Raw genomic sequence first — 19,719 nt, 5'->3', positions numbered from 1 at the left:
AGCAACCGTATTAGCTATTTTCTTTTCTCTCTCCTTTCACAATTGTGTGGTATTATGTGGTAAACATATCTGTAAATCCCTGCATCACATGATGCCTACTGCTGTGAACAGTGTCATGCATGACTTTAAAGAGACTTAGGCCTCTATCGAAACCCTGATTGTCCCCCAAGTGGACATGTATATGGTGAACTACTTTTGACCAGAGCCCTAGGGGTCCTGGTCAGAAGTAGTGCACTATGTAGGGAATAGGGTGCCATGTAGTGCACCAACCTCTTAATTGAACCAGTGGTTATGTTCATCTTGTGGAGAAAGGCTCAGGGGGTAGGGATTACTGTCACACCGTGGTATGCCTTGATGGAGAGGAGAGAGAATACTCTACATTTCAAGACAGGAGGAAGGAGCCTGTTTTTAAATGGCTGCTCCAATCTCTCGCTCTCTTGTCAAATATACTGAGTATACCAAACATTATGAACACCTTCTTAATATTGAGTTGCTACCCCCTGTCCTTTTGCCCTCAGAACAGCCTCAATTTGTTGGCATGGACTCTACGAGATGTCAAAAGTGTTCCACAGGGATGTTGGCACATGTTGACTCCAATGCTTCCCACAGTTGTGTCAAGTGGGCTGGATATCCTATGGGTGGTGGACCATTCTTAATACATGGAAACTGCAGTGTTGCAGTCCATGACACAAACAGGTGCGCTTGGCACCTACTACCATACCCTGTTCAAAAGCACCTAAATATTTTGTCTTGCCCATTCACCTTCTGAATGGAACACACACAATCCATGTCTCAAGGCTTAATTATTATGTTTTAACCTGTCACCTCCCCTTCATCTAAACTGATTGAAGTCGATTTAACAAGTGTTACAACCTGGCTCAATATTGTAACAAACAATGGGAAACCACACACTGAGTAATGGAATAACAAAATGAATTTATTCCATAAATAAAGTAACCACTAATCAGATGAGGCATGAAGGTCAGTAAATTAGGTGTCAACTACCAACGCCACAAAGAAACAATCAGAGGTATGCATGGAGAGAGGAATCTCTTGCAGAATGGGGAAACAGTGGCTTTATGCCACAGCTGAACTTTCACAGGTGTGCCCCATAGGCACTGATGACCCTCCCAGCTCCGCCCACCTCTCCTACTCCGCTCACCAATCTCCTGCAGGAAGTAAGCACAGCAAAACCCAGTAGAAAGAGCAGGGAGGGGCCGTGACGTCAATCATTTTTTATTTAACCTTTATTTTAACAGGGAAGACATATCGAGACCTTGGTCTCTTTTCCAAATGCGCCCTGTACATAAATATACACATTATACAAATATATGTATTTACTCACACACAAAAGCAGATGTACCTAGTTCGGTTTATGAAGTAGGGCCTTGTAAACAAAAAGGGAGTAATGAAGACATCTATGGGTCTTTAGCAAAGTCCACTGAACCTTTTGATACAAGATACAGTATCAAAAATGTCACCTGTAACAAAATGAAGGGCACTATGGTAGATGGCATCCAAAGGTTTAAGAGTAGTAGGTAATACAGTGTATATTGTGATACCTGAACTAAAGTACAGTCGTGGCCAAATGTTTTGAGAATGACACAAATATACATTTTCACGAATTGTGCTGCCTCAGTTTGTATGATGGAAATTTGCAAATACTCCAGAATGTTATGAAGAGTGATCAGATGAATTGCAAAGTCCATCTTTGCCATGCAAATGAACTTAATCCCCCTAAAACATTTCCACTGCATTTGAGCCCTGCCACAAAAGGACCAGCTGACATCATGTCAGTGATTCTCTCGTTAACACAGGTGTGAGTGTTGACGAGGACAAGGCTGGAGATCACTCTGTCAGGCTGATTGAGTTTGAATAACAGACTGGAAGCTTCAAAAGGAGGGTGGTGCTTGGAATCATTGTTCTTCCTCTGTCAACCATGATTGCCTGCAAGGAAACACGCGCCATCATCATTGCTTTGCACAAAAAGGTCTTCACAGGCAAGGATATTGCTGCCACTAAGATTGCACCTAAATCAACCATTTATCGGATCATCAAGAACTTCAAGGAGAGAGGTTCAATTGCAACCGCCAGGACTGTCTCCTAAAGTTGATTCGGCTGCGGGATCGGGGCACCACCAGTACAGAGCTCTCTCAGGAATGGCAACAGGCAGGTGTGAGTGCATCTGCACGCACAGTGAGGTGAAGACTTTTGGAGGATGGCCTGGTGTCAAGAAGGGCAGCAAAGAAGCCACTTCTCTCCAGGAAAAACATCCGGGACAGACTGATATTCTGCAAAAGGTACAGGGATTGGACTGCTGAGGTCTGGGGTAAAGTCATGTTCCCGGATGAATCCCCTTTCCGATTGTTTGGGGCATCTGGAAAAAAGCTTGTCCGGAGAAGACAAGGTGAGTGCTACCATCAGTTCTGTGTCATGCCAACAGTAAAGCATCCTGAGACCATTCATGTGTGGGGTTGCTTCTCAACCAAGGGAGTGGGCTCACTCACAATTTTGCCTAAGAACACAGCCATGAATAAAGAATGGTACCAACACATCCTCCGAGAGCAACTTCTCCCAACCATCCAGGAACAGTTTGGTGACGAACAATGCCTTTTCCAGCATGATGGGGCACCTTGCCATAAGGCAAAAGTGATAACTAAGTGGCTCGGGGAACAAAACATTGATGTTTTGGGTCCATGGCCAGGAAACTCCACAGACCTTAATCCCATTGAGAACTTGTGGTCAATCCTCAAGACAAACAAAACCCCACAAATTCTGAAAAACTCCAAGCATTGATTATGCAAGTATGGGTTACCATCAGTCAGGATGTGGCCCAGAAGTTAATTGACAGCATGCCAGGATGGATTGCAGAGGTCTTGAAAAAAGAAGAGTCAACACTGCAAATATTGACTCTTTGCATCAACTTCATGTAATTGTCAATAGAAGCCATTGACACTTATGAAATGCTTGTAATTATACTTCAGTATTCCACAGTAACATCTGACAAAATATCTAAAGACACTGAAGCAGCAAACTTTGTGGGAATTAATATTTGTGTCATTCTCAAAACTTTTGGCCACAACTGTATATTATTCTCTTATTGATTTTCACAAAATATTCCATAATGTCAATGTGAAAAGAACAATTCTACAAATGAAATAACTAAAAGACACTGAGTTTACAAAACATTAGGAACACCTTCCTAATATTGAGTTTCATTCTACAAGGTGTTGAAAGCGTTCCAAAGGGATGATGGGCCATGTTGACTCCAATGCTCCCTACAGTTGTGTCAAGTTGGCTGGTTTTAATTTTTGGTGGTGGACCATTCTTGATACACACGGGAAACTGTTGAGCGTGAAAAACCCAGCAGCATGGCAGTGCTTGACACAAATCACTGCTCCTGGTTTGTGTCAAATGTTTTCATTAAACATTTTTTTTCCCATCACCAATTAGCAGTACTCTCAACTGGACAGTGTGTGGCAGCTGTGTGCTGCATGTCTGTTGTTCACACCATTATAATGAAACAGTGTTGCTACACACTCTCTCCAGCTGAAACACCATCACTTTATATCTATATATAGGTCCCTCTACGGGTTATCTAAGATTGTCACAGGAACCAATACATTTAAAGCTATATAATAGCAATACAATGCTAAACAAACATTTCACCCTAAGTTGTATCATTACATTTTTGTGTGTTCTATGTTATTCCATTCAGTCTTTTCCTTAATACATGACACATTGGGAATATTTCATATGCCTCTGGACTCTACTCCATGACAGTGTCTATACAGTAGCAGTGTCTGGACTCTATACAGTAGCAGTGTCTGGACTCTACAGTAGCAGTGTCTTGGCTCTATACTGTAGCACTGTCTGGCATCTATGGCAACATCAGCCCTCTATACAGTAGCAGTGTTGGACACTACAGTAGTCATGTCTGGACTCTATACAGTAGCAGTGTCTGGCCTCTACAGTAGCAGTGTCTGGACTCTATAAGAGCAGTGTCTGGCCTCTATACAGTAGCAGTGTCTGGCCTCTATACAGTAGCAGTGTCTGGACTCTACAGTAGCAGTGTCTGGTCTCTATAAAGTAGCAGTGTCTTGGCTCTATACTGTAGCACTGTCTGGCATCTATGGCAACATCAGCCCTCTATACAGTAGCAGTGTCTAGACACTACAGTAGTCGTGTCTGGACTCTATACAGTAGCAGTGTCTGGCCTCTATACAGTAGCAGTGTCTGGACTCTATACAGTAGCAGTGTCTGGACTCTATACAGAAGCAGTGTCTGGACTCTATACAGTAGCAGTGTCTGGACTCTATACAGTAGCCGTGTCTGGACTCTATAAGAGTAGTGTCTGGACTCTATACAGTAGCAGTGTCTGGCCTCTATACAGTAGCAGTGTCTGGACTCTACAGTAGCAGTGTCTGGACTCTATACAGTAGCAGTGTCTGGACTCTACAGTAGCAGTGTCTTGGCTCTATACTGTAACACTGCCTTGTCCTCTATGGCAACATCTGGCCTCTATACAGTAGCAGTGTCTGGACTCTATACAGTAGCAGTGTCTGGACTCTATACAGTAGTTGTGTCTGGACTCTATACAGTAGCAGTGCCTGGACTCTATACAGTAGCAGTGTCTGGCCTCTATACAGTAGTAGTATCTGGACTCTACAGTAGCAGTGTCTGGACTCTATACAGTAGCAGTGTCGGGACTCTACAGTAGCAGTGTCTGGACTCTACACAGTAGCAGTGTCTGGACTCTATACAGTAGCAGTGTCTGGACTCTACAGTAGCAGTGTCTGGACTCTATACAGTAGCAGTGTCTGGACTCTATACAGTAGCAGTGTCTGGACTCTATACAGTAGCAGTGTCTGGACTCTATACAGTAGCCGTGTCTGGACTCTATACAGTAGCAGTGTCTGGACTCTATTTTAGTAGCAGTGTCTGGACTAGACAGTGTGACAGTGTCTGGACTCTACAGTAGCCGTGTCTGGACTCTATACAGTAGCAATGTCTGGACTCTATACAGTAGCAGTGTCTGGACCAGCTTTTGACTAAACAGTAGCAGTGTCTGTTTTACTTATACATGACCACTGTGTTTGGACTCTATACAGTAGCAGTGTCTGGTCTATACAGTAGCAGTTTTGGACATACAGTTTGTGTCTGGACTCTACATGTAGCAGTGTCTGGACTCTATACGGTAGTAGTGTCTGGACTATATACAGTAACATTGTTTGGACTCTTTTGCCACATTTCAGGCTTCAAACATAAAGATATAAAACTGTATTTTTTGGTGAAGAATCAACAACAAGTGGGACACAATCATGAAGTGGAGACATTTATCTGGACAAACTTTTTTAACAAATCAAAAACTGAAAAATTGGTCAAAATTATTCAGCCCCCTTAAGTTAATACTTTGTAGCCACCTTTTGCTGCGATTACAGCTGTAGCAGTGTCTGGATGTCTCTATCAGTTTTGCACATCGTGTCTGGAATTTTTTCCCATTCCTCCTTGCAAAACAGCTCGAGCAGTGTTGGATGGAGAGCATTTGTGAACAGCAGTTTTCAGTTCTTTCCACAGATTCTCGATTGGATTCAGGTCTGGACTTTGACTTGGCCATTCTAACACCTGGATATGTTTATTTTTGAACCATTCCATTGTAGATTTTGCTATATGTTTTGGATCATTGTCTTGTTGGAAGACAAATCTCCAGTCCCAGTCTCTGGTCTTTTGCAGACTCCAGCAGTGTCTTCCATCTTCCAGAATGGTCCTGTGTCTGGATCCATCTTCCCATCAGTTTTAACATGGCTGGTCCCTGCTGAAGAAAAGTAAACCAGTGTCTGCCACCACCATGTTTGACAGTGGGGATGGTGAGTTCAGGGTGATGAGCTGTGTTCTTTTACACCAAACATAGTGTCTGGACGTTTTGCAGTGTTGCCAAAAGTTCAATTTTGGTTTCATCTGACAGAGCACCTTCTTCCAGTGTTTGGATGTCTCCCAGGTGTGGCAGATTTGCAGTGTCTGATACTCTTCCATTTCAATATTATCGTATCAGTGTCCTGGTCTTTAAAGGCTTATCAATGGATTTAAAGGTATCTCGGACCTGCCTGGTTTTCTTGTTTTCATGATTGCTCTGCTGGGAACTAGACAGTGTGACAGTGAGTATTACAGTATACGCATATAGTATTTATCATCAGTGCCATTTAGGTCAAAGTATTGGATCATTCTGTAATCGCACTGAAAGGTCTGGAGAGCGCTTGCTGCATTAACTTAAGGGGGCTGAATAATTTTGCACGCCCAATTTTTCCGTTTTTGATTTGTTAAAAAGGTGAAAAAGGTTTGAAATATTCCACTTAATGATTGTGTTCCACTTGTTGTTGATTCTTCACAAAGAAATACAGTTTTATATATTTATGTTTGAAGCCTGAAATGTGGCAAAAGGTCGCAAAGTTCAAGGGGGCCGAATACTTTCGCAAGGCACTGTATATATATATATATACATACAGTGCCTAAAGAAAAGTCCACACCCCAATTGGATTTCTTCACATTTTATTTTGTTACAAAGTGAGATTAAAATTGATTTAATTGTAATTGTCAACAATCTATACAAAATACTATGTAGGAGTAAAATGCCCCAAAAATTATGATTATTGAAAAATAAACACTAGTACACTCTGTTTAGATAAGTTTTTACCCCCATGAGTCAATACATGTTAGCAACTCCTTTTGCAGCGATTGCAGCTTTGAGTCTTCTTGGGTCAGTCTCATAAGAGTTTTGCACACCTGCATTGTGCAATATCTGCTTGTTATTGAATGGGCAAGGTCAAATATTTTTGTGCCTTTGAACGGGGTATGGTACTAGGTGCCACCGGTTTGTGTCAAGAACTGCAACGCTGCTGGGTTTTTCACGCCCAACAGTTTCCCGTATGTATTAAGAATGGTCCACCACCCAAAGGACATCCAGCCAACTTGACACAACTGTGGGGAGCATTGGAGTCAACATGGCCCAGCATCCCTTTGGAACGCTTTCAACACCTCGTAGAATGAAACTCAATATTAGGAAGGTGTTCCTAATGTTTTCTAAACTGTGTATTTTAGTTATTTCATTTGTAGAATTTTCTTTTCACTTTGACATTATGGAATATTTTTTGTGAAGATCAGTGATAAGAGAATAACGTACTTTAGTTCAGGTAACACGATATACACTGTATTAACTAAACAATGTACAAAGTACACGTTAGCTGTGAGAGAGAGCATGCATAGAAGACACTCCCAATCACCAAGCCTGTTCCTGTGCTATGGTATGACTGGGAAGGGAAACAAAGGAACAAGTGGATCAAGAGATGTTCTGTAAATGGAATGAACAAATAAACTGAGACCAAACCTGGGACTGACACATACAGTACGTATTGATATGGCTAACCCTTCCTTTCTTTCTCCCTGCTCTCTGTCTAACGGCCCTCCCTGTGTTGCTAGGCCCTCTTGGATTAACTCCACCTATCTAAATGCCCTCCCTGTGTTGCTAGGCCTTCTTGGATTATCACCACCTATCTAAATGCCCTCCCTGCGTTGCTAGGCCCTCTTGGATTAAACCACCTACCTAAATGCCCTCCCTGCGTTGCTAGGCCCTCTTGGATTAACACCACCTATCTAAATGCCCTGCCTGCGTTGCTAGGCCCTCTTGGATTAAACCACCTATCTAAATGCCATCCGCTGTGTTGTTAGGCCCTCTTGGATTAACACCATCTATCTAAATGCCCTCCCTGCGTTGCTAGGCCCTCTTGGATTAAACCACCTATCTAAATGCCCTCCCTCTTGGATTAACACCATCTATCTAAATGCCCTCCCTGCGTTGCTAGGCCCTCTTGGATTAACACCACCTATCTAAATGCCCTCCCTGCGTTGCTAGGTCCTCTTGGATTAACACCACCTATCTAAATGCCCTCTCTGTGTTGCTAGGCCCTCTTGAATTAAACCACCTATATTTGTCTTCAGCCGTGAACCTAGTCATGGTCCCAAATGGCACAATATTCCTTATTTCGTGCACTACTTTTGACCAGAGACATTTGGAAAATAGGGAATAGTAGTGCACACGTCAGCAACCCAGAGTGAACAGTTGGTTGAACAGATGTCATTACTGGTTGAAATATGGTCAAAAGGACATCATTACTGGTTGAAATAGTGTCATTGCAACCCATTTTGTCCACTGGGAAAGGTTTAAATGTTTAAGTACAGGAATAGTTTTCTTTGTTTCTTTATTAGTTGTACAATATATCAACACAGTACTTTCATGAGACTAGATGTAAATAAATACATTAGTTGTAATTGTTCTGCCTACCTAGAGGTTACAAATTCTTCACACGAATACGAGATTAAACAGAAGAGGGGAACATCCAGCAGCAATTGACTGGATAACATCATCATTGTTGAAAAGAGAAATCCCATCTGTTTCAGTTGTTTGAGGGTGGGGTAACAGTATTAGTTAATGTGGTGGGCTGTGTCCTGTGAATGATTACACATTCCTCATGATCAATGAAACATACAACAGCCCATTACTTTTATCAACATTTCTTCAGTTCACTGATAGTTGTTGAAAAGAAAGTCAGCCAGAGAGTCTGTCTGCTAGCCTATCTCTGGCTCCGTATGTAGGATTTAGAGTGTGGAGTTAGGATTTAGAGTGTGGGGTTAGGATTTGGTGTGTGGGGTTAGGATTGGGAGTGTGGGGTTAGGATTTAGAGTTGGTGGTTAGGATTTAGAGTGTGGGGTTAGGATTGGGAGTGTGGGGTTAGGATTGGGAGTGTGGGGTTAGGATTTAGAGTGTGGGGTTAGGATTTAGAGTGTGGGGTTAGGATTTAGAGTGTGGGGTTAGGATTTAGAGTGTGGGGTTAGGTTTTGGAGTGTGGGGTTAGGATTTAGAGTGTGGGATTAGGATTTAGAGTGTGGGGTTAGGATTGGGAGAAGGGCACTCCAACCATGGAGGAGTTTGGGAAACCCTGAATTAGAGCATGGGGTAATTGGGTTGTAGTGTACTCTAGTGTAGCATTGTGTCTGTTCTCTGTCAGGAGGTGTAGAACAGGCTCTGCTCCGGAGGCCACCGCACACACGCACACACACACACACACACACACACACACACACACACACACACACACACACACACACACACACACACACACACACACACACACACACACACACACACACACACACACACACACACACACACAGGCTGGGGCTCTGGGCCGCAGACACCATAGGAGTGGAAACTGGCGTCACGTAAATTCATTTCAAATGAAGTAGTAGCTACTGGTCCCGACCGGCTGTTTTCTACCACAGACAGACAGAAAAATACAGAGACAGACAGACAGACAGACAGACAGAGAGAGAGAAGAATACAGAAACAGACAGAGACACAGACAGACAGACAGACAGAGACACAGACAGACAGACAGAGAGACAGACAGACAGACAGACAGAGACACAGACAGAAAGACAGTCAGACAGACAGACAGACAGACAAACAGACAGACAGACAGACAGACAAAGACACAGACAGACAGACAGACAGACAAAGACACAGACAGACAGACACAGACAGACAGACAGACAGACAGACAGACAGACAGACAGACAGGCAGGCAGACAGACAGGCAGGCAGACAGACAGACAGACAGACAAAGACACAGACAGATAGACAGACAGATGCCTTTGTTGAGGCCCTTCAGTTTGGAGGAGGGTTTCATTGCTGAAGAGCTAAACATAACAGTTGAATAAGCCATTAACAGTAAAGAAGAGTTATTATGTTATATATTTTGTTTGATACAGTAGAGTACCACCTGTGGCTGAACAGCACACACTGGTATGTTACTGAGAACAATGGATGGTTCATATGCTGTAACGCTCACCATTGATCTATGGGAATTGTTTTACAGTATGTCTCTGACAGTAGGCCTATGGGCCTGTCCCATATGGCACCCTATTCCCTATAATAGGACTCTGATCAAAAGTAGTGCACTTCAAAGGGAATAGCCACTGGGAACAGACGTCAATTCAACATTTTGATTTACATTTGGTTGAGTTCAGATTTGGTGAATTCAACTTGAAATCTATCAAACATTTCACCATGTCATTAGATTTAGGTTCAAAGTTTAGGGAAAAAAAGACGAAATGCCCTTACGTTGATGACTTTATGCAAATGCAATCAGTTTTCCATGTTGATTCAATGACATCACATCGATGTTTGGGGTTGAAATTATGTGGAAACAATGTTGATTCTACCAGGTTATGCCCAGTGGGCTCCGAGTAAATCATCTGAGAGTTTCTCTGTCTTTCACACCCACTGGTCACAGCACCATGACACAGCAATTATGTTTTTAAACACATTTCAAAAGACTCAGACATGCTAACATACTATATTTCAGTGTCTGTGAAATGCAATTGTAAAGTGCGCAAGAGCAGGTATTTTTCTTAGACCTACGTTTCCCATAAAACCTGGAAAAGAACTACAAAAGAAAGAAAAGAGCGCTCATAAAAAGATATCACTTGTTTCTCTCTGGACCACATGTCTGTTTTTACCAGGTTGGACAAATCCCAGGTCCTTCAACAGGCATGGAAAAACACAGGCCTAGAAAGAAAACCTTTTTTAAAAACACTCCATAACCATGGCAACAACAGGTGGGTGTTAAGCAATAAACTTTCACCCTGATTATATTGGCCGCTAAACAAAATAACCTCAAGCGATAATACAAATAATACAAAAACAAACTCCTGTCAAAAGTATTCACAGAGCAATTTGGGGGATTTCGATATCCAGCTTAACAAAACAATGTGTGACTATATTAAGAGTATGACTGATGAGGTTGCAAACAGTTGCAGTTCAACTTTAGTCGTAAGTATTGGCACCGCAATTGCCTGTCCTCGTAAGAAACAAACTCCCAAAATAATATTTGCAGCTGTTCTGACCAACTAGTCTCTAGATACGCCTCGCTAAATAAAAAGTCATCAAGGGAATGAAAGAGAGAAAGAAAGAAAAGCTTTGTATTTGAATAACGTGATGGTTTGACCAGATTGTTTGCTTTTCCTATTCTGTTACATCATGTTCTGTTACATCAACCTTGTATGTCAGCGGGCAGGCCATTCATACAGTCACACAGCAGGTTGTTCATTTCTCTAATACTCTCTCTCTCTCATTCACTCACTCACTCACTCACACACACACACACACACACACACACACCCTCTGTCATACCCTGTCACACACACGCACCGATCCAGGCAGCCGACCCTGCAGAGCCGTCTCTGTAATGAAGAAGTGACCTTGACTGGAGACATCAGACAGAATGAGCCGAACCAGATGCAATCAGCATGAGTCCTCTATATGAACAAAATCCTGCGTTCAAATACTATTTTAAATCATTTAAAATGCCTTTATCTGCGCTTGATTGAGCTTGCCTGGCTTAACGGGACAATAGAATAGTCCAATAACTGCAATCCTTGTGGATCTGGCACTCCAGGCAGACCAAAGCAGATGCTTAAAGTAATAAAACATTCCTCTGGGCTCAGCCGGAGCTCTGGACCGAGCACCTGGCATATTACAAATGACCACTAGTCCTGGTCTGACTGCCATCTATAAAGGTCCTCTGACAGCATTCAAGATTATAACAGACATTGGTGTTTCATGTTGGCAAGACTGCCCCTGCCAAGACATGTTAATAGACAATAGGGAAATGTTTCTAGGAATGATGTTGTATTTCTTGAGGAAATCTTGTTTCTGTTTTTCTTCCCATCCTCTTGTTTCTCGAGTCTTTAGTTGTGGTTGTGCCACAGATGGACACGCTTAGCCGGCTGTGTAGCTGTGTGACCATGTTATTCCTAGAGAACGTAGCTGTGTGAACATGTTATTCCTAGAGAACGTAGCTGTGTTACCATGTTATTCCTAGAGAACGTAGCTGTGTGAACATGTTATTCCCAGAGAACGTAGCTGTGTGACCATGTTATTCCTAGAGAACGTAGCTGTGTGACCATGTTATTCCTATAGAATGTAGTTGTGTGATCATGTGATTCCTATAGAATGTAGTTGTGTGACCATGTTATTCCTAGAGAACGTAGCTGTGTGACCATGTTATTCCTAGGGAACATAGCTGCTGTTCCTAGGGAACAACTGTGTGACCATGTTATTCCTAGAGAACTTAGCTGTGTGACCATGTTATTCCTAGGGAACATAGCTGCTGTTCCTAGGGAACAACTGTGTGACCATGTTATTCCTAGGGAACATAGCTGTGTGACCATGTTATTCCTGGTGAGTTTACCTATGGCGGATTGAAAATATATGAAAGCCAGGCTAGAGAGTGTCCTGGACAGATAAAGATCATCTCTGTTCCAGAAGAGAACCCACAGAAGTTTTTTGACACTGGCGTGGATATTTCCTTATCACATCATTCCTTCAAGGTTACCGCAACTATGGTGGATCATGAGTAACCAGACTGGAAAACTACAGTTCTGCTTGGCTTGGCTTGGCTCAGTAGTGTGAATACTACGGTTCTGCTTGGCTTGGCTCAGTAGTGTGAAAACTACGGTTCTGCTTGGCTTGGCTTGGCTCAGTAGTGTGAAAACTACGGTTCTGCTTGGCTTGGCTCAGTAGTGTGAAAACTACGGTTCTGCTTGGCTTGGCTCAGTAGTGTGAAAACTACGGTTCTGCTTGGCTTGGCTCAGTAGTGTGAAAACTACGGTTCTGCTTGGCTTGGCTCAGTAGTGTGAAAACTACGGTTCTGCTTGGCTTGGCTCAGTAGTGTGAAAACTACGGTTCTGCTTGGCTTGGCTCAGTAGTGTGAAAACTACAGTTCTGCTTGTGTCAGTAGTGTGAAACTACGGTTCTGCTTGGCTTGGCTCAGTAGTGTGAAAACTACAGTTCTGCTTGGCTTTGCTCAGTAGTGTGAATACTACGGTTCTGCTTGGCTTGGCTTGGCTCAGTAGTGTGAATACTACGGTTCTGCTTGGCTTGGCTCAGTAGTGTGAATACTACGGTTCTGCTTGGCTTGGCTCAGTAGTGTGAATACTACGGTTCTGCTTGGCTTGGCTCAGTAGTGTGAATACTACGGTTCTGATTGGCTTGGCTTGGCTCAGTAGTGTGAAAATGACAGTTCTGCTTGGCTCAGTAGTGTGAAAACAACAGTTCTGCTTGGCTCAGTAGTGTAAAAACGACAGTACTGCTTGGCTTGGCTCAGGAATGTGAAAACCACGGTTCTGCTTGACTTGGCTCGGCTCGGCAGTGTATCAAGGACATAATATTGAACACAAATCATAGAGAAGTGTTGAGTCACTATGACCATCAGTCTACTGTAATTGACCTCCTATACTTATACTGCACCATCTGGCCACATATGTTCAGTTCACAAACCACACTGGTCAAAGTTTGGTAGACACATTGATATATGGATTTAATTTTAAACACAGATAAAGATACAACATGTACGTACACTGAGTGTACAAAACATTAGGAACACCTGGTCTTTCCATGACGTAGCCTGACCAGTTGAATCCAGGTGAAAGCTATGATACCTTATTGATGTCACCTGTTAAATCCACTTCAATCAGTGTAGATGAAGGGGAGGAGTCAGGTTATAGAAAGATTTTTTAAGACAATTGAGACATAGGTTATGTATGTGTGTTATTCAGAGGGTGAACGGGCAAGACTAAATATTTAAGTGCCTTTGAATGGTGTATGGTAGAAGGTGCCAGGTGCACCTGGTTTGAGTCAAGAACTGCAATGAACTTTCGACACCTTGTAGAGTCCTTTCTCTGGCGAATTGAAGGGGGCGGCGGGTGCAATTCAACGTCAGTATGGTGTTCGCGATGTTTGGTATACTCAGTGTATGTAGCTCATAGTAATAATGATCTTACAAAACACTTGTAACAGATTATTGTCGTCACAAATATGTCATGCATGAAGGATCAATGTAGTATATAATCATTTCAAAGTAAAGAAATGGAAAATATAACAAAAACAGACATCTGTACATACGTCAACAGAAGGTAGTAACAATGTGAACTGACATATTTACATTTCTCGTTTGTTTAGACATAGAATAAATATGAGATATCTGGAACATATAGCATGACTCAAAGTCTGACTGTAATATGAAACTGATCCCTGTCCTTTGTGGTTTGTCTGTCTGTCTAATAATAACCTGGTTAGATTCATCCTAAAAGAGAGGGAGGCCCCTCTACTACAGTAAATACAGTATTGTATTGTTCTAGGAGGCAGGCCCCTCTACTACAGTAAATACAGTATTGTATTGTTCTAGGAGGCAGGCCCCTCTACTACAGTAAATACAGTATTGTATTTTCCTGAGAGGGAGTCCCCTCTACAACAGTCAGTCAAATACTATATTTTCCTAGGAGGCAACCCTCTCTACTACAGTAAATACAGTATTATATTGTCCTGGGAGAGAGACCCTTCTACTACAGTAAATACTGTATTATATTGTCTTAGGAGGGAGACACATCTACTATAGTAATACAGTATTATATTGTCCTAGGAGGGAGGCCCTATAACTAAAGTAAATACAGTATTATATTGTCCTAGGAGGGAGGCCCCTCTATTTCAGAAAATACTGTATCATATTGTCCTAGGAGGGGGCCCTAGCCTGGTCACAGATCTGTTTGTATTGTCTTGTGCCAACTCCTAAGGTCAGTTGGCAAGACAGCCCAAACAGATCTAGGACCTGGCTAGGGAGGCCTCTCTCTCTACTATATCTTACATTGCTGCTACAACAATACAGGCACTTTGTTTGGCTGTGAGTGACTTGGATCTAGCCTGGTCTCAGATCTGTTTGCTCTGCCTTGCCATGACAATGACCATAGATGTTGGCAAAGCAGCACAAACAGATCTGATACCAGGCTAATTTGGATCCTGATATCAACGGAATGATAGTTTCACCATAATACACTAAGGATTATTTTTGTTACTTTTTTAAAACTTTACTTTATTTGGTAAATATTTTCTTAACTTTTTAATTTCACGGTAAGGTTGTAATCTGTTGTACTTGGCACCTGTGTCAAATACAATGTGATTAGATTGGATTTGATGCTCTCATTCTATATTTAAACAATACAAGTCATTTTAGGCCTACTAAAGTGTGCTAAATTCATCTTAGAAATGTAATCTGCATTGTTACTGTGCTTAAGACTTGAACATGTGATTATGCTTTGTTTCCTATATAGATACTGTAGTATTCAAATATTTGGTAATTTGTCTTTTTTGTTCTGTATCACTTTTCTCAAGTACATCGCTGTCGGAGCCTTTACAGTTATAGGATAAATAGCGTACATGCATTCATCATAATCTCTTACACAATTTACAAATACTAATGATCGTACTGTTCCTCTGACATACCTTAAATAAATCTCTGACACAATGTGAATGGATTTAAATGGAATGGTCATATACACACACTGGTGTGTGCTGTTGCAAAAAGTTAGATTTGTATTTTCCTTTGTTGTGTGGTCTGCGTTCGATCAATGCCTTTATTTATTTTACACGCTGTGTTATTACTTGTGCGTGCACTTGACACCACATATCCAAGATATGGTCATCACTGCATATTAGCAATGTGATATCTTTATTTTCATATCTTTCATTCATTGTTATTTACAGAAGTTAATTAGTTGTGCACCTCAGTGTGTCTCTCAGCCAGGGTGTGAAGAGTCACGTTGTGTTTATGAGTTATACACATGACACTCAGACATAAGGGTGGTGTTGCACTTCTAACAAGTACTATATATATCTGCTCTCTCTCTCTCTTACTCTCTCTCGTGTCTAGTATCATTTATTCAGATCCCTCTCTAGGACTGATGTTACTGCATCATTGAGTGTTTATCCTCTCTTCCCCAGCCTTCCACAAGTCACCATTGTTCATTCTTTCTGTTCTTGAAACTTGAGTTGATGAATTCTGAATTCCACCTCAAGCTGCATTTAGAATCCATTTAGTTGATTTCCTGAAGTCTATCCATAATGCTTTCACTCTTCTGACCATTCTCGAAGGATTGCTCTCAGAGTTGTAATATCCCCGTCATCCTGTGTTCTTTTTCCAAGAAACGTCCTTTCCAGTCTCTCTCTCTCTCTCTCTCTCTCTCTCTCTCTCTCTCTCTCTCTCTCTCTCTCTCTCTCTCTCTCTCTCTCTCTCTCTCTCTCTCTCTCTCTCTCTCTCTCTCTCTCTCTCTCTCTCTCTCTCTCTCTCTCTCTCTCTCTCTCTCTCTCTCTCTCTCTCTCTCTCTCTCTCTCTCTCTCTCTCTCTCTCTCTCTCTCTCTCTCTCTCTCTCTCTCTCTCTCTCTCTCTCTCTCTCTCTCTCTCTCTCTCTCTCTCTCTCTCTCTCTCTCTCTCTCTCTCTCTCTCTCTCTCTCTCTCTCTCTCTCTCTCTCTCTCTCTCTCTCTCTCTCTCTCTCTCTCTCTCTCTCTCTCTCTCTCTCTCTCTCTCTCTCTCTCTCTCAGGCATGTAGTTCATTCCGCCTGTTCTCTTGCATGGGGTGAAGTGACTAGCCGTGAAGGGAATCACATTCCTACTATAATTGTACTATTCTGTTTAGACAGAAACAGAGATGTAGAGACAGTAGCCTCAAATGAATCAATGTACAGTATGTTTATATTCCATGCTGTTTAGGTCTGTATTTCATGACTCACTCACGTTTTTCCTCTCGTTCAATAACAACCTCCTCGGTGAGAGGAGACAGAAGGGGCAGACAGACAGGTGATATTTCATAGGGGTCCTTCCTTCCCGGCCATAACACAGCTGTCCTTGTTTCCATGTTGGGGTCAGTGCGGGCTGTCCGATGGTCAATGGTGTGTTTGTGCTCGTGTCTTCTCTATATAGCTTCACGTGTGTATATACAGTACCAGTCAAATGTTTGGACACACCTACTCATTCAAGGCTTTTCTTTATTTTTACTATTTTATACATTGTAGAATAATAGCGAAGACATCAAAACATGGAATCTTGTAGTAACCAAAAAAAGTGTTACAAAAATGTAGATTCTTCAAAGTAGCCACCCTTTGCCTTGATGACAGCTTTGCACATTCTTGAAGTTCTCTCAACCAGCTTCATGAGGTAGTCACCTGGAATGCATTTCAATTAACAGGTGCGCCTTGTTAAAAGTTAATTTGTGGATTTTTTTTCCTTCTTTATGCATTTCAGCCAATCAGTTGTGTTGTGACAAGGTAGGGATGGTATACAGAAGATAGGCCTACTTGGTAAAAAATCAAGTCCATATTATGGCAAGAACAGCTCAAATAAGCAAAGAGAAACGACAGTCCATCATTACTTTAAGACATGAAGGTCAGTCAATACGGAAAATGTCAAGAACTTTGACATTTTCTTCAATTGCAGTCACAAAAACAATCAAGCGCTATGATGAAACTGGCTCTAATGAGGACCGCCACAGGAGAGGAAGACCCAGAGTTACCTCTGCTGCAGAGTATACATTCATTAGAGTTACCAGCCTCAGAAATTGCAGCCCAAATAAATGCTTCACAGAGTTCAAGTAACAGACACATCTCAACATCAACTGTTCATAGGAGACTGTGTGAATCAGGCCTTCATGGTCGAATTGCTGCAAAGAAACCACTGCTGAAGGACACAGAAGAGACTTGCTTGGGCCAAGAAACACAAGCAATGGACATTAGACGTTGGGAATCTGTTATTTAGTCCAAATTTTAGATATTTGGTTCCAACCGCCGTGTCTTTGTGAGATCTACCGTGAAACATGGAGGAGGAGGTGTGATGGTGTGGGGTGCTTTGCTGGTGACACTGTTTGTGATTTATTTAGAATTCAAGGCACACTTAACAAGCATGACTACCACAGCATTCTGTAGTGATTCTCCATCCCATCTGGTTTGCGCTTAGTGGGACTATCATTTGTTTTTCAATAGGACAATAACCCAACACACCTCAAGGCTGTGTAAGGGCTATTTGACCAAGAAGGAGAGTGATGGAGTGCTGCTTCAGATGACCTGGCACAATCACCCAACCAATTGAGATGGTTTGGGATGAGTTGGACAGCAGAGTGAAGTAAAAGCAGCCAACAAGTGCTCAGCATATCTGGGAACTCCTTCAAGACTGTTGGGAAAGCATTCCAGGTGAAGCTGGTTGAGAGAATGCCAAAAGTGTGCAAAGCTTTCATCAAGGCAAAGGGTGGCTACTTTGAAGAATCTCAAATATAAAATATATTTGAGATATCAATTTTTTGGTTACTACATGATTTCATATGTGTTGTTTCATAGTTCTGATGTCTTCACTATTATTCTACAATGTAGAAAATAGCAAAAATAAAGAAAGACCCTTGAATGAGTAGGTGTGTCCAAACTTTTGACTGGGACCGTACGTGTGTGTGTCAGTAGAGGCTGTCCATGGTGGTGGAGGTGTGTGTGGTGGTGGAGGTGTGTGTGGTGGTGGAGTCGTCAGGTATGGAGCCCCTGCGCGGGGTTCTTGGTCTGCAGCGTAACAGGGCCTGTAGCTCCCTGGACACAGAGCTGCTGAAGAAGGTGTAGATCCAGGGGTTGGTACATGAATTCAGACTGGCCAGCAGCATCAGGATGGTGAACGCCACGCCTACATAGAGAGAGAGGACACATGACGCAAAGACACACCCACACACGGCAAGACAAAGACATATACGGTACAGAGCCTATAGAAAGTCTACAGTTGAACTGTTTTCACATGTTGTTGCGCAACAAAGTGGGATTGAAATAGATGTAATTCTGATTGTTTGTCGTTGATCTACACAAAGTACTCCATAATGCCAAAGTGCAAAGAAAACAGAGTAATTCATGTCTGTAATAAAGCCCTTTTGTGTGGAAAAACTCATTCTGATTGGCTGGGCTTAGCTCCCCAGCGGGTGGTTCTATGCCCTCCAGGCCCACTCATGGCTGCGCCCCTGCCAAGTCATGTGAAATCAATAGATTAGTGCCTAATAAATATATTTCAATTGACTGAGGTCCTCAAATGAACTGTAACTCTGTAAAATCTTTGAAATTGATTCATGTTGCGTTTCAATTTTTCTTTAGTATAGTTAAGAAGTCAAATTTGGCTTAACAAATCACATAAGTTATATGGACTTACTCTGTGTGAAATAAAAGGGGTTGACATGATTTTTGAATGACCACCCCTTCCTCTGTCCCTCATACATACAACATCTGTAAGGTCCCTCAGTCAAGCACTGAATTTCAAGCACAGATTCAACTTCAAAGACCAGGGAGCTTTTTGAAAGGCTCATAAAGGGACGTGATTGGTAGATGGGTAGCAATAACAAATCAGACATTGAATATATCTCCAGTCGTCTGCTGTAATAGCCCATCCGTGAAAAGGATCGACGAGTTGTGCCACGTGGGACACCACAATAAAGAGGTAAAGGTCATGAATCCCCTCCTTTTCTTTGGGAACAACAGAGAAAAATGAATATATAATTGTTTCCGTACTGAATAATGGTACTAACTGTTCACGATTCCCCAGTTTTTGGCTCTATTCCAAGTCCTGTAAATTTCCTTCTGGAACAAAAACCTTGAAACGTGACCTATATAATTAGGCCACTTCTAACTTCTGATATTCTGTTTTTATGTATGACAATCTGTGCTGGCCTCCTCGCTCTCTTGGACACTCTGCACTGACCTCCTCCCTCTCTAGGACAATCTGCACTGACCTCCTCCCTCTCTGCACTGACCTCCTCCCTCT

At 42.2% G+C, this 19,719-nt stretch overlaps 1 protein-coding gene across 1 annotated transcript in view; it reads right to left on the bottom strand.

The window, feature by feature from the left end:
• Window positions 1-16,459: 16,459 nt before the first annotated feature.
• The window catches only part of LOC135503995 (vasopressin V2 receptor-like), a 75,304-nt gene continuing 72,044 nt past the window's right edge, over window positions 16,460-19,719 (bottom strand). The window contains exon 7 of the mRNA XM_064922225.1: window positions 16,460-18,600. Within this exon, the coding sequence (XP_064778297.1) occupies window positions 18,383-18,600 (218 nt within the window). The 3' untranslated portion in view covers window positions 16,460-18,382. The remainder of the gene's footprint in view (window positions 18,601-19,719) is intronic.

This window comes from Oncorhynchus masou, chromosome 18, assembly GCF_036934945.1.
Source record: "Oncorhynchus masou masou isolate Uvic2021 chromosome 18, UVic_Omas_1.1, whole genome shotgun sequence".
NCBI classification, from domain to species: domain Eukaryota; kingdom Metazoa; phylum Chordata; class Actinopteri; order Salmoniformes; family Salmonidae; genus Oncorhynchus; species Oncorhynchus masou.
Note: the sequence above shows the minus strand (reverse complement) of the source record. Positions and strands in the feature narration are given on the sequence as shown.